The 15,227-nt window shown below is 39.4% G+C and overlaps 3 protein-coding genes across 4 annotated transcripts in view; 2 read left to right on the forward strand and 1 right to left on the reverse strand.

The window, feature by feature from the left end:
• Positions 1 to 1,707: 1,707 nt before the first annotated feature.
• On the reverse strand, positions 1,708 to 11,289 carry LOC111326913 (uncharacterized). Of its 2 annotated transcripts, none has more exons than XM_022930998.2 (11): positions 10,772 to 11,289; positions 9,313 to 9,362; positions 8,982 to 9,040; positions 8,285 to 8,494; positions 6,986 to 7,207; positions 6,337 to 6,388; positions 6,027 to 6,067; positions 5,291 to 5,340; positions 4,879 to 4,918; positions 4,717 to 4,777; positions 1,708 to 4,232 (listed from the first exon to the last, which is right to left on the reverse strand). In XM_022930998.2, the coding sequence occupies exons 1-11, from the start codon at positions 10,936 to 10,938 to the stop codon at positions 4,015 to 4,017; spliced, it is 1,170 nt and encodes a 389-aa protein (XP_022786733.2). In that variant the 5' UTR covers positions 10,939 to 11,289; the 3' UTR covers positions 1,708 to 4,014. The 2 variants fall into 2 exon arrangements, with proteins under 2 accessions (XP_022786733.2, XP_088610293.1); XM_088754167.1 differs by lacking the exon at positions 1,708 to 4,232 and adding an exon at positions 4,252 to 4,617.
• Positions 2,455 to 3,448, forward strand: LOC148734779 (uncharacterized). Its single transcript, XM_088754168.1, has 3 exons — positions 2,455 to 2,519; positions 2,814 to 2,931; positions 3,042 to 3,448. The coding sequence occupies exons 1-3, from the start codon at positions 2,455 to 2,457 to the stop codon at positions 3,393 to 3,395; spliced, it is 537 nt and encodes a 178-aa protein (XP_088610294.1). The 3' UTR covers positions 3,396 to 3,448.
• A 120-nt stretch (positions 11,290 to 11,409) lies between the features above and the next one.
• Positions 11,410 to 15,227, forward strand: part of LOC111326862 (uncharacterized) — an 11,830-nt gene continuing 8,012 nt past the window's right edge. The window contains exons 1-3 of the mRNA XM_088754137.1: positions 11,410 to 11,644; positions 12,362 to 12,540; positions 14,243 to 14,499. Of these exons, the coding sequence (XP_088610263.1) occupies positions 11,543 to 11,644; positions 12,362 to 12,540; positions 14,243 to 14,499 (538 nt within the window). The 5' untranslated portion in view covers positions 11,410 to 11,542. The remainder of the gene's footprint in view (positions 11,645 to 12,361; positions 12,541 to 14,242; positions 14,500 to 15,227) is intronic.

Consider the following 15,227-nt stretch of genomic DNA (forward strand, 5'->3'; position numbering starts at 1 on the left):
CTCTTATTCGAGTAAATACGGTACGCATGTTCGATAACAGCACACAGCTGTACCAAATACTGTAGTCCCATGCAAGAAATTGGTCCGGTCCCCCATAAACTGCAGTGTAAACGCAACCTTGCTAACTTGGTCCTAATGCCTCTTTTTGTCCGACCCGTGGTAAAACATCATCCGTGTAAACGGCTAAAATTATGCGGTCCGTACTACTTTTTTGACACGTCCGTACCCGATTTTTTCTGCCGTGTAAACGGCCTCTTTGTCTGGTCGCTTTTTCTCGTCGGTCGTTAGTATTTTTTCGCTGGTTAGTTAGCTTCTGTAGTTTCTATGTCACGTATTTTTCGTTCATGAGTTTCTTTCGTAATATAGGCGCTAATTGCACTTTAAGTAAGCTAGTCGTTTTTGCATATAACCTAGTTTTTCTCTGTTCAGAGTTTGTCTTCCGTTAACGTTAGTCATACAGTAGTTCGCTTTGAGCAGTTACTCCAGTTTATCTTTATTTCGCCTTTGGGCAGTTTCTACATCCCGGAACATCGTAACAGGGATGTTACGGAGTTACGGGTTGTTACGGTGTTTCGGGGTGTTACGGGGTATTACGGGATGTTACGGGGTATTACGGGGTGTTACGGGGTATTACGGTGTTACGGGGTGTTACAGTGTTACGGGGTGTTACGGTGTTCCGGGATGTTAAGGTGTTACGGTGTTCCGGGGTGTTACTGTGTTACGGGGTGTTACGGTGTTCCGGGGTTCTACGGTGTTCCGGGGTGTTACGGTGTTCCGGGGTGTTACGGTGTTACGGGGTGTTTCGGTGTTCCGGAGTGTTACGGTGTGACTGGTTTTAGTACATGCCGAAAATTAGCCATGACTGTGTTTATGGTGACGACAGTTTTTATCCTAACATGGCTTCCATTCGTTTCCATACCTAGCGCAGCCTTGATATCAACCGTTGGGCGAAAAATTTACAAATTTTAGCCGTTGGTCGCGTAAAAAGATAAGCGTAAAATATTTTTATTTTAATTACAAAGGGAGAAAGCTATCCGTTAGCCGTAAAATGGCTAACATTTTAACCGGCCCTAAAAGCCATTACCCCATTGCCTTGGGATTTGTAATGAAGTTGTAGATGTCCAATAAAATAAATGACAATCGTTGATAGAAACAAAACTAACTTAAGATGATGTTTGCTGTTAACAAAGTCATCCCATACAATTTAAGCCGAAAAGGTTTGGACGTAGATCGCGAAAATTTTATACTTCCGGTCGTACTGGAATATTGTTTTGTATCTCTGTTTATTTGACTCTCGCGTTAACATCTACAATCTCTACTGACTGTTATTCGCTCAGACGTCGCTTTCGACGTTTCTGATCCTGGTGGTCTGCGTGATGCTTGCAATAAAGAAGCCAAGAGACCTTCATCCTTCATATGGGGACCGGTTCATTATCGAGGTCTTAATGTTTGTAACGTACCATAAGAGTTGAAGCATCAGACCGCGAAATAGGATGGGCCTTCGCTCCATTCCTCCGTTGATTTCAGTGTGACAACGTCGACTTTTTTTTAATTAATTCGTGATCGATAAAGAGGTTGCTTCACCTCTATATTTTTAGTTTAAGAGGCAATTTAGAGATGTTTAAATAATTACCCAAACTAACATGTCATTTACGGTTGAATGGTTATACCTCAAGTTTGTTATTCTAATAAGAAGGGAATCTATAATTCAAATGTAAAAAAATTTTATTTATACAAAGGTACAGGCAAAGTATAATAGTATTAAGAAGAGATGGCCTCAACCATTTTCAATAAAAGCATAAAAATACTTATTTGGTTTTCCTCGATTTTGCCATCTTCATCTAATTGTTAGGGGGCTTGCTGTTCCTAATTGATGGGTCAAAACAATTGCGTTAAGACAATGTAAAAAGTAAACAAAAGTCCAACGTGTTCAACGAGGAAGTACAGGTTAAAATTTATGTACAGCCGTCGAACTTTCTACCCTTAACTATCTTTCGAGTCAGTCAATTTAATAATTCACTTCTGGATCTTGAGACGCAAGGACTGAATTGAGGTAACCAGTAGTATCGAACCTTTAGTGTCCCCTGTGACAAATTTCAGCTCTATGGTTGTAATGTTCTTCCTTGCGAACAGGGTTCCTTGATCGAAGACGACTATTATATACTCGAAGGGCAGTAATATTTCGGCGTTGGACGAGATCGAAATTAAAAGCGAGGGAAAAGCTTTAATTTACGGTGTATAGAAAACAAATTAAGAAGTTTTGCAACCACAGTCGTTACGAACTTAGAATTCTGCTACACTATATTTTTAGAATCTAGTAATACATACGCATAAATTTCTACATGTACAGCATCACTGATCAAAGATCTAGAAACGCAACGATTTTTGTTGACAATAATCCTATATAAGAATAAACTATATTTCTTGTCAAGATTTCGTATCTCGCGAAAAACAATGGAGCTAAAGATGATTTTGGTGGCCATGATGCTACTGGCAATCCCTGGCACTGTACAATCAGCAGGTAAGAACAATTTTTTTCTCTCGGAGGAATTTTAGCCGCGATCAACAAGCGTATCATACCGAGTGCGTTAAAAGGAATTTTTTTTCCTGACGTGTTGCCAAAATATTAACGCTACGAAAGAGTTTGGCTATAGCTTTTGCCTTAAGGCCGACAAAAGTGGCAATTGAATAAGAGCGACGCAAAATTTCTGGCTACGAGACAAAATTCATAGAAGTGACCTCTATCCTTTCTTTGCGAAGAGAAATTAATTTTTCACCATATGTGTTCTTTACTTCTTTACTTCTTTACTGGGGAATTGTGGTCTTTTGAAATTCCGAGGCGGCCACTTTGAAGGCTTCGGTTATGTTCACCCAGAATTCAAAGGAGCAATCATAAATATCAACCGCTATGCTTGGCAATGCAGGGTTAAGGTTTGTTTCTAGGTGTTATTTTAGAAAAAAAAAAGCTTTCCCTTACACGTTCTCGTTAGGGAGAAGCGAAATGAAATTTATTTCTGGTGCTCTTACTTGTCGTCTACCAGGTGGTAATTACAAGTTCCTTCAGGAAAGACAATGGAAAGAAACTAGTAGGCGCCGTGTATAAACCTGCAAAACGCAGTAACCATTTCGTGGGTCACGCTATCGACATGAATTTGAGAGACGGGAATCGTTTCTGCAATTCGCGTTGTCTGCTCAACGAGAAGAACCACCCCAAAGGAGTCAAGTGCTTTATCCAAAAGATCAAGCAAGATGCAAGCCTTCGCTGGGGGGGTGTCTTCCGCAAACCAGATCCAGTTCATATCGATGATAAACTCAACTACAAAAATAAGGCAGAGTACGATCGTCTTTTTCAGTCGCTTCAAACCAATTGTAATCATCTTCCAGTGAGCGGCTGAGTTGTACAAATTAAAGCATGACTGAATGAAATAAAACATGGCTGGACTTTTAACAGTGGCGTAAATGTTTGTCACCCCGAACGAAAAGCTTTCGAGCCCCGCCCATAACCTGAGCATCCATGATACACTTGATTCATCACTCGCACGCGACGTCAAACATTAAAAGAGTGAGCACTGAGAGAAAAACCGCTGACCAAATGAAGTCCATACAGCGGCTTGCTTAGTGCAAGAATGCTAAATTTCCGATTTTGACAAAAACCAAACACAAATTCGAAAGAAGGAAGTACTAGATGTTTCCAAATTACTATTACATGTCATCAAACTGTTACATAAATCGGGGTCTACATGCCTCAAAAAATAATCTATTCTACGAGACAATCAGAAAATTCACCAAATTTGCTAAGTGGAAACATTGAGATTTTTGTTAGAGTTCTGAGTCTTTTCTATTTATATAAAGAAATAAAAGCGTAACAAAAACTCCTTGACTTAATTTCTGACTTCGCTGAATTTACAAATTTCCTCTTTCACCGCAGTTATGCCAAAAAGGTGTCCTGATGATTACCACGCATCTGAAGTCTTTCGCTGCCTTACGCTACGGCAATGAAAACGTTTTTTTTTTTCACACAAATCCCTGTTTAGAAATACCCAGTCGATCCTGAAGCGCTTTCGTCGTGAACTTTAAGTCCCTTTCGATGAGATCTAGCTGTCTTCTAGTTTTACTTGTGTCGAAGGTTGGAGGAGGTTTACTCCAAGGCATGGGATGGGTCACGTGGGCGGACAAAGGCCTTCTTTTGCTTTTCACAACCATGCTACCCTCTGAATTGGAACTTTTCACAGCTGTTATATTCAATGAAGCCACAGTTAATGTGACTAAACTTTAGCATTGCCAAGGTTTAGAACTAGATTTCGCATCAATTTTGCCGCAAATATATTAAACAAAAGCAGAAAAAAAAAACTTCTTTACAGTCTGTTTAGTGTCAGAAAAAGGGAGGGAAGGTCACTTATGCATGACAACCGTGCGTCCTGGTAGAAAAGGCTGGTTCGTACTCGTGATTCCAAAAGTTCAATGAGATTCCCTTATGCTTCACGAGATAATAAGTTAAAGTACTTATGGCATTTGAGTCTTATACAGACGTTAGCTTTTCATGTGTTACTTGAAATATATTTTAGTAAATTCCTCAAAGAAAAAGTCAACATACCTTACTTCCACAAGGAGGAGTTTCTGGTAAATTAATACAAAAATGCACCTTGATACCAGAACGATCTGAAATTTCTCACGAGACAGTGCGAGCGTACCGCGGCTGATCTAAAACTTACATACCTGCAGTTTGGGGCCTCGGTTTTCTTTTTCCAGTCCCTTCGCTTGTCTGTGAACGAGTGTGCTGAAGCAATAGGGAAGGAAGCATGAAAGAGGCAACGAGTATTTTAAAAACTAATGAGTCTTTCATTAGAATAAAGGCTACATTAAGTTGCGTTAACTTACATTGCCACTTCTTTTCTGTTTCGGTAAGGCTGCTTCCTCCCTGAGACATTTGAGATAAAGAAATTAGACCAGGTTATATCCTGGCGAAGTGAGCAGTGCCGACGTCGAATCTGAATGCTCAATGAGAATATCATGAGTGAGATACTTTCCACCTCTTCGATTAGGCCCCATGTACGCGAGGGATGACGGTAAGTTAACGACAAATGAAGGGGTTTCTGCCAACCAAAGATCTCCATATACCGTGAGACTTCAATCAAAATTGGCATTTTTTGAGTGCAAAAGAATAGTGGTAATAATATACTAGTACATTAAACCAGTATCCTTTTCGGGGATGTGCTGGGTTTGAGAGCACGAATGCGAACGTAAAAATCATGGATTATCATAACAGTGATGAGAGCAAAGCTACAGTTACCGGCTTAATGAGTTAGATCTTCTTCTTGTGAGGAAGACATCGTTTGAATTCTGAAACGAATGAGAACAAACATGAACGACTATGTTCGAAAAAAAAAAACAAAAAAACAAAAGAGAGCGATCAAGAGAGATACCACATGCAGGAGCTGAAGCATGGGCTGTGCTAGCAGCACCAACAGAACTAACAATAATTACAAAGACGACGACATCAATAAAAAAAATTTGGTTTCATCGACTGAGTTGATAATGTAAACTGGCCACCGTAATGGGTTCAAAAGCTGACATTTCGAGCGTTAGCCAAACGAATCGCTCTGACGAAGGGCTAACGCTCAAAACGTCAGCTTTTAAACTCTTAACGGTAGCCAACTTACATTATCAACTCAGTTGATAAAACCAAATGACCTTGTTACCCTCACCGACGCAGCATCACAGTTTCTCTAGAAACTTACCCCCTTTCATCAACAAAAATAGCCTATCTCGCAAACAGCTGCTTGTATGAGCTGTTCAAAATCTGAGTTATCTCAAGGAAGCGACATTTAGAGTAAGGAAAGCATTCTCAGATTAATATTCCATCAGTTTGAGATACCATCTCTTGAAAAAGAAAAAACCACCCAGAAGGCGATAAGCTACAGTAAAGCATAGAGAGAGGTGCTGTTTTAAAGCAAAAAGGCGTTTGTGGCGAAAAGGGCAGACATAAACGGCTAATGATACAAATTGAAAAAGAAAATGAAACTTACCTCGCTTTCTTTCTTAATATGGCTGCTGAAGGAGGACGATCCTGGAGGACATTGAAAGGAATAGACACACAGTTATGAATGGAGTTTTCATAGAGTAACAAAAAGCACTACTTTAAACTTTAGAGATGCGTTGTGATTCGAACGTTTTCATGCCAAGTTTTTGGACATAAAAGTATATGACGGTAAGTTTGAAATAAAAGAGAATAAAACCTGGCTTAGTGGTCAACTATAACCACAAAGGTATACAACATATCAGTAATGGATGTTTTCATAACGCAACAACAAAATATTTGTATCGTCTGCAGCAAACCTTCGACTATCGTTTCGTCTTCCTCGTCTTCTGGGCTATTTACATGCCTCCCCTTTAAAAAAAGAAAAAAAAAAAAAGGAAAAAATCAATAGACGAACCAATTCCTATACTCTTTTCGGATCAATAATAGTGCCTGAGCAGCTACGCACTAACCCCTCCCTGACTTGTTATTACTTGACTGTTGTTAGGTTAGGGGTGGGGTGGGTGCGCAGTTGCTCAGATACTAACAGATACTGAGCAAAGAATGTTGTATAGGTCTTATTTAGACTACTGCTTAAACAGCGTTCATTACTGCGAGGATCGCTTTCATATACATTTCTTAGAAACCGCAGTGCACATACACGATTGTCATACATTCTCAGTTAGTGTTGTATAATCTTAAAGAAAAGCCGTAGCAAGCTGGAGTCTTGAATCTTCCAAATGCTCTCAATCAGAAAAAATACAAAACCTTATAGCTAACATAACGCGGCAGGGCAACACATGAGAATTATCCCCCTCCTCATTCCTTGAAACCCACTTTTATCTTTAGTCATCGCGCTCGCGACCTCGCTAGCTCAGCAGCCTGACAACTTTATAAAACAAAGAAAGCATTTATCCAGCCCCTCACTGAAAGTGGCCCTTTCAACCTCTTTTCACACAGAATACTTACAGTACTTTCCTCAGCCGCCATCTTCTTGTTCCTGACTGGGCTGATTAAGAGGTTACCCGACACATCTAAGTCAACAACTCTCTCTACCCTTTCCTTCCGGGCCACGCCGCGGGTTTGAAGCTTTGATGGTCTTCCTCTAAACTTTGCTTTCAATTCTTGTTTTTGCTGTTCAATTTTCTCTCGTTCCCCCGCTATCTCTCGAGCTTTGCATTCTTCTTTGGCCTGTAGAAACGTATCCATCCGAACAGACATTATAACATAACTAAAGCAAAGCGCGCGCTCTGATTGGTTAATTCAGCATCTACTATTTGCCCATGGGTGTATGCTGCTGACGTGAGCAAACGCTTAGACTATTTTCCGCGCGCGCTTGTTTTTTCTGATCACGTAAGATTTGTTAAATAAAAGGGAACTCTTGTTCCAATGTATCAATGTTATGTTATAAAACAAATGGTGAACGCCGTAGCGTGTATTATTGAGTTATGGATGTACTCAGGAGGTTTGCTAAGCACTCAAGAAGCTAGAGTCGCACTCAGCCATCGCCTCGTGCGACTCTTGCGCTTCTTTCGTGCTTAGCAACCTCCCACGTGCATCCATAACTCAATAGTACACGCTATGGCGTTCACCATTTGTTAATTATAAATGATTTCGTTTAATAAATGCTGAGATACACTCCCTTAAAACATGATAGTAATAATGGTAATAGTAATAGTAATCAAAGTTTAATGTCTTTACGTGGGGCATGGTTACCCATATTTCCCGAGCCGTAAGCTCGTGTATGAAACGCAAGACAACAACCCACCCATCCCACCCCAGGGGAGGACATCCATCACACAGTAATCTCGTGCGTGGGAAATTAACGTCTCCTACCCCTAACCCTGCAGGAGACGGGACCCCCATTTATTCGTCCCTATCCGAGAAGACTAGAATATCTTAACCATTTCTTGATGTTATAGAAAGGCAGCATATTCTTCTCAATTATTTCAAGACCTTGCGTGTTGGTCCGGCCGCGTGGCTCGAACCCTCGACCTCCCGCACATCAGTTCAGCGCTCTATCCATTGAGCTAACCGGGAGGCGGTTAGCTCAATGGATAGAGCTCAATGATTGCATGAAAATTCTACAAAAAGGTATCCATTAGCCAAGAGGAAACTCCAACAGAGAGAATTTACAACTAGATAAAATGTTGTGCATACAACCAAAGAAAAAAACTTTCCGCTCCATGTACACACTTTTAATCCACTACAAATAAGTTATCTGATTTGCTGACATTTAACGATTTTAAACGTTGTTGATGTATATACCTGTAGTAATTGTAAAGTATTGGTTTGCAAAAGGGACACATTCGTTTGATGGTGCGTGATATTCTTGTGTGATATCAGCTGCTCGTCAAGTAATTCTTCTCTGTCACGCATGTACAAAAATTGTTTCGCTCGCAGTTCAAGTTCCTCCTCATGGTACATGCGATTTAACAGACCAATAACGAGTCGAGCCCAGCCATTCAGAGCTCTGGACTGAAACGGAAAATATTTTGTTAGGATTAGGGATAAAAATATGCACCATTTTTGACCCTGTATTCAATGATAACTGTTAAGATCTGTGATGTGTTTAGAAAAGATATGTTGTAAGACTTTAAAAATTGACCAGTACTTAAAAACAAATACATTCATTTAAAATAACTTACCTGTACAGTACATTATAAATGTACATGTACTACACAAAACCGTCATTAGTAAACACTGGTCCATAAAAATGTTTCAAGTATGGTATTAATGGAGTAATCAATTCATTAAATAAGGATATAACTGGACTTTGACTTCACTAAGAGCAAAAAAGAACAGATTGTTATCGATAAAAAAGTTCTCTTCTCAGAGGGATACAAAGGGTGTGGACTACATCATAGGTTCAGCCTAAAGGTCATTCAGTGATAATGTACCGAGGGAAAAAATATAAGTTATTTGAGTGAGCTAATGATAGGGGCTCCAGATAATTTGAGGTAACCTTTGGTGTGGCCATAACTTCGTCTTGGTCTGACCTCTGCATCTTTGGTGGGGCCACACCTATACAACATAATGCATTTTTAATAATAAATTACAACGTACACAACTTTGCCAGAATATAGATCAAGAGAAAGCCATTCATTAAATGTTTTTTTCTTATGAATTCCTTGATGCTGTGGTTAATAACTACAAATATTTATGGTTATAAAGCAAGAAAATAATTATTGATTGTTTATATTAGGGAATAAACCCCAACTCCAACTGCACAGAAAGAAAAAAACAAACAAGAAAGAAAAAAGGAGAAAGAAAGAAAACATAAAACATCAACTTACCTACAATATTGGCTACATGTATTGATGCTACTTCATCTCCCTGCCAGGCTCTACAGAGAATGGCAATCAATTAGAGGAAACAAAATTAAAGGTTCAAGGTTGGGATTTTTGAGGAGCTCAGCTAAATAGTAAATCTACAGAAGCATGCTGTAAGTGCAAGTGCAACATTAATTGAAGCTCCCCTAAAGGGGCTTTTCAGCCTCAATGTAGTAAGGTTGAGATTGGATGTCAGCATTTTATCAGGCACCTTCGCAGCCGCTTCAGTCATGTAGCGATCTCACCTTCCCACCCATCCCATCTAGGGGAGGGCATCCACCACACAGTAATCTCGTGTGTGGGAAATTAACATCTCCTACCCCAAACCCTGCAGGAGACAGGACCTACGCCTTTATGCATTATCTGAGAAGACAAAGCAATGTGAGTGAAGCGACCTGCTTAAGGCCACAACATAGTGCCCCAGCCAGGACTTGAACCCGGGCTATCCAACCTAGAGTCCAGCGCTCTGACCACTGGACTACTCATGCCTCAAGTCTATAGTTTTCCTCAAGACACTTAAATTCTAACAGTCTCCCATTGCAGCTTCAAAAGGATGAAATGATAAGTGTAGAGGAACAAGTGGATGTGAAGAGAACTAGAACTAGAACTACATGTACAGACCCTTGGGTACCTTGACAATTCAAGTTCCCTGAAAATCTCAGTGCTCCACAAAACTTGCACCCTTCATTCAGGCTCAACAACTTGAACCCCTAGAATATTTATTCCCTTTTGTACCTTACATTCTAAGCCTTGCTGAAAAGTTAGAATCCCAGAAACTCACAAATATTTTTAATTGGGTAGACAAAGGTAGATGTTTAATGTAACACACAACTGTCTCCCTACTCTGTCAAAAAGTCAAAGTAAAGCATTTGTATCAGTATTGTATTAAGAAACAACTTTTCAAGGATATGACTGAAGGGTTACCAAGATCTGAGTTGTGAGGTACCAAGGATTGGAGGTTTTGGATAGTCTGGGGTGTAGGTGTTGATGGGCAGTTTTTAAAGTTAGAGTTTTCAATGCAGAATGGTCATGGGAAGGTTCGGGGGATAGCACCAGCTGAGAATCACAAGTATGCACATCATTTTTTAAATATTGAGATGAGCTATAGAGCTTACATTCTTCATATATTGATCGAACGTCTACATAATGAACATTTCAAAACTTCTTAAACAGTATATAATTTGGTTAAGTTTAATGATCATGAAAAAACAATATGATCAGGTTTAGTCTTTAAATAACGTGGCCTGTGAAATTTGTTTTGATTAAATCACTATTCACACTTTAAAATGATAAAATAAAAAGAAAAAAGGTAATTTTGAGTGATACACTTGTTAAGATAACGTAGAAATTCATCTCTTTGTGCATTACTGGTTCAATACTCACTAATGCTCATTGACTTTATCATTGAGATCATCTTACTTACCGGCGAACAAGATATATCATACACTGGAGTTGATCTTTAACTTTTTGAGTTTCCACTTGACTTTGTAAAAGTTCTATCTTCAACTTGCTCGCTAAATCTCTCAGAGCGTGACTTTCATTTGTGGCATTTCGACGCCGATCTTTATCTGTTTGTCCTCTCTGCATCATAGATATCACGTTATACCTCTGCTGTAATTCTTCCCTGATTTTCTCGACAAATAATCTTCAACTATCGCTAAATTCGTACTAAACAATTTAAATTCGTCATAAATAATTCTACGAGTTTTGGTAGCTGTAAAGAAAGATCTTTACTCTCGATCCGTTTGTGTGCCACGGTCAGGAAATGTAGGGCAATCCGTTTTAAAAAAAATATTCCATGAAGAATATCATCCCTTTTGGTAGTTAAAATGAATTAAAGGAGCCATCTACATCGTTTTCAGCCAAGGAGTTACAGCAGTTTTCAAATTTGTTTACAACCAACCACCAAGGAATTCCCGCCATTTTGAATTGACACGAGAAACTGCTGACCATAAGTTGAGTCGTTGCGATGAAGCGTGATTCCCCGTGACTTGAAGGCGTGACTTAGTTCAACGAAAAGCGTGACTAAAAATGATAATTGATCGCGGGCTCAACGGCGGGAAGGGTGATTCTTATGTCACGGGACAGATCTTTAAGAGGTTTTGTTTAGATTTCAAGTTATTTCAATCAAGACCTCCAAAAAGGGAATTTAACAGCTTGAGAAAAACGCATCCATGCCTTTCTACTCAGAAAAATGAGTTTTGAAGAGAGAGCCAAAGTGTTTGTGAACACATTTAAAGATTTTAATCGTGATCAGCAAAACGAAGTCTTGAAACGAATCCTCCTCGCCTGTCAGGTTTGTTTATGTCTGATGTTGCCTAGCTTATAATGTTGCTTCATATTTATCTAAAGCTGTCACTGTTCAAGGAATCAGCACTGATAACGGCTGAACATTATGTACATGGCATCAAAGAAACGCCTCATCATTGAGGATTTGTCATTACTATCAGCTGGGTACACATCTACATGTAACTTGTTGCCGTAGAGTGAATTCAACAGTCACAGGCTTCCTTAAAATTCCTCCAGTGCTTCTCCTCTTCAAGGGAATGATTTTGTTATTTAATACTGGCCTTTTTGGGGGGAAATCTCTAGTTAAGATGTCGAAAGAAGAGAAAATGAATGGAACAAGGTTCCAAGTTACCACCTGTGTCTCACACAGTCTTAAATGTACACGATGAGTGCCTTTGACCGGCATTTCATGCCCCATCTTTGCGCTTAGGACCACATAATGAAGTTCCTGATGAAATCTATAAAAATGCACACGAAGAGGTTAATGAGAGTCAAAATCTAGAGAGGATGAACATGTCAGCAGGGTAAAATTATAGAATACATGATACACCAAATCTGTGTAGATTGTCAGTAAAGCTGCCACACAATTTCCAAGGCATTCGGCATTTTATGCAAAGCATCTCGAGAATTATCGAGGAAATACATCATTAACAATCAGGATACTGTAGTTGTTCTTGTTAATTTATTTTTAATTTTTGTTTTTTTTTGGCTATTTTTGTTTCAGCCACTTCAGCTAAGGTTGCTTTACAATGGGTTAAAACCACTGCTTGCAGTAGATTTTGTGGCATCTCTACCAAAAGAACTGGTAGAAAGGATATTCTCATACCTTTCTGTAAAATCACTCTGCCGTGTTGCGCAGTGCAACAAATTGTGGAGGGAAAGATCAAATCACAATGCATTTTGGTATGTTCACATGAAATCAAAATAATATATGCACTCAATTGTACTTTATACCTAAATTATTCCTCTTGTTACTAAAAGTACATTTTGTTTTAAATTTTCACTTTAGACTACAATCTCCTATCTGATAATTCATTCTGTCATCATGGGTTTATGTTATACAATTTAACAAATGGTAAGCACCACAGTGTACACTATTGAGTTATGGATGCATGCGGGAGGTTGCTTAGCATCAAAGAAGAGTAAGAGTCACTCAAGGCAATAGCCTTGGGTAACTCTAGCTTCTTGAGTGCGTAGCAAACCTCCCAAGTGCATCCATAACTCAATAGTGTACACTGTGGTGCTTACCATTTGTTTCATAACATAAAAACAATTTCTTGCAAAACAGTTGCTAATGTGGAAAACATTTGCTCACATCAGCAGCATACACCTGTGGGGAAATAGTACACTCTGAATTGACCAATCAGAACATGCACTTTACGTGATTTATGTTATAAGGATTATTAATTAACCCTTTTAATCCCTGAGCATACAGCATCTACTTACAGTTACCGTTTGGTATCACTTCTAAATCAAACATTAATATCATGTGGATAGAGGAAATGATCTGCAACTGAAAAAGCCTAATATATGATTGTTGAACAAATTCTCCTTGTCATTACCACTGGGAATGTCTAGGGAACAGTGTGGAGAATATGTATACTGATTGTAAGGTGTAGAGGGTTTATCTGCAAGGCCCTCTGGGGAAAAAAATGCTTGTCACAATACTGTGCAGAAGAATTTTAGTACAATGGTATGAATGGGAAAGACAAATCAATGTCAGCCAAATTAAGCAGACAGTATCTTTGAAACTACTGCAAATTATCAGGACATTTTGAGAAACTGAGTGTCTCAGAAAGCAAGCTTTGTGTAATCTGTGGGATTTTCGAGGATTGACCATGCTGTGTACTTCTAACTGGAAATATGTGATGTGGCTGAGAATATATCTAGATTTGTTGAGCTTGTAGGGAATTTTCTAGATTATGTGCATTAGACTCAATTTAAGGCTCATAAAAAGTTTAGCATTGGTTTAAGATTGAAATTTCCAAATGTAGCCAACAAATGGCTGGCAGTTAGGTTACCATCTGCAGGAGTAAGTGAAACTTTAGATGTACTAATCACAAGTTGTCCCTAAACTAAGTCATGCCATTGTTGAGTCAAGTGGATTCTGGAAGTTGTTGGCTGTCATGCAAGCATTAAACCATGAGCAAACACACTCAATGTGAAATCTTGGGAAAAAGTTGTCTTGGGGCACTTCTGTAATTAGGATGCATAGAGAACAAATGTTTTTGGCTTTGCAGTCATTCCCACCTTAGGGAGGCAGCATGGCCAAGTGGTTAAGGTGCTGGACTTGAAATCCAGTGGCCCAGGTTCAAGTCCTCCACCCTGCCACTCACTGGATTTGTTCTTGGTTTCCCCCTAGTACAACTCCTCGGCTGTGCTCTGTAAATAGCCCACTGGTTGCCTCCTGCCAGTGGGGATTTTTAAGCAATTAGTTAAAACTTCTTCTTAATACAGACAACAATGTAAACTACTGGGTAACCAGTAATTGTGTTAGCTATTAAAGTTTATTCATTTATTTATTTACCAGGTGGCTTTGATTTTAACTTCTTTTAATTTTACTTTGGCTGTCTGACTCTTCCATTTATATGTAATTGTATTTCAGGTATCGTTTCTGTATTCAAAAGGGGTGGGACAGATTTGGAGAAGATCTTCTGCAAATGCCTCATACATTAATCTCTCAAAAGTCAAATGCATCATTGACAAATAACACATGTACTGGGCTAAAGCCTGCCACCTGTCGCTGGAAGGAGATCTACACTCGTGCCCTTTCACTTGATAAGAATTGGGAGCAAGGGAGATACTCTGTTTCACCACTTTTGAGAGGACACAAGGATCCTATCACCTGCATGACTTGTGATGGTAAATATCAAAAGTCATTTTTTGTGGTTCTAGAATTAAAAAGAAAGCTTAGGAACCGCCTAGAGAATTGTTTTCGTTGCATTTTCCCAAATTAAATCCTTACCCATACCCAATCCAACTTCTACATCAATTCCCAACACTTTTGGAAACTGCAAACCATTATAGTGGCAGCTTTTCACCCTGATTTACATATTTCCACCATCCTTGGACCCCTCTCCATGTTGCCCAATCTGATTCGACTTAGTCTACGGCCGTGAAACGGCCGGAAATCCATTGGCAGAAGATTAGAGACAATAGAGATGAACCTTCCTCTTCTTAAAGCGTTAAAAGGAGATAGGAAATGTTGACAAATCCACGCTATTTGCACGAGTCGACTCGACTCATCTTTTGTAAAGTCGATCCGTCTCACCGGAAGTCGTTTCCCAGAAGAGCACATTACACACTTGGGCGTTAAACGAGGGTGGTAAATTTTGACGAATCGACACGATTCGCACGAGTCGACTCGACTCGTCTTTAGTAAAGTCGATCCGTCTCACCAGAAGTCGATTCGCAGAAGAGTACATTTAGGCGTTAAACGAGGGTAGTAAATTTTGGCGAATCGACACGATTCGCATGAGTCGACTCAACTCGTCTTCAATTAAGTCGTTTAGTCTCACTGGAAGCCGATTAGCAGGAGAACACAAGACGCACTTAAGCGTTTGAGGGTTTCTCGATTTACCTTTCCTTAT

Source organism: Stylophora pistillata, chromosome 3, assembly GCF_964205215.1.
Source record: "Stylophora pistillata chromosome 3, jaStyPist1.2, whole genome shotgun sequence".
NCBI lineage: Eukaryota > Metazoa > Cnidaria > Anthozoa > Scleractinia > Pocilloporidae > Stylophora > Stylophora pistillata.

Coding starts and splice junctions, on each gene's coding strand:
- LOC111326913 (XM_022930998.2), bottom strand. CDS start 10,938: ATGATGCAGAGAGGACAAACAGATAAAGATCGGCGTCGAAATGCCACA. Junction 6,389..6,985: donor TGGCGGCTGAGGAAAGTACT/GTAAGTATTCTG, acceptor CTTTTTTTAAAG/GGGAGGCATGTAAATAGCCC. Junction 6,068..6,336: donor AGACGAAACGATAGTCGAAG/GTTTGCTGCAGA, acceptor AATGTCCTCCAG/GATCGTCCTCCTTCAGCAGC.
- LOC148734779 (XM_088754168.1), top strand. CDS start 2,455: ATGGAGCTAAAGATGATTTTGGTGGCCATGATGCTACTGGCAATCCCT. Junction 2,520..2,813: donor CCTGGCACTGTACAATCAGC/AGGTAAGAACAA, acceptor TTCTTTACTGGG/GAATTGTGGTCTTTTGAAAT. Junction 2,932..3,041: donor CTTGGCAATGCAGGGTTAAG/GTTTGTTTCTAG, acceptor GTCGTCTACCAG/GTGGTAATTACAAGTTCCTT.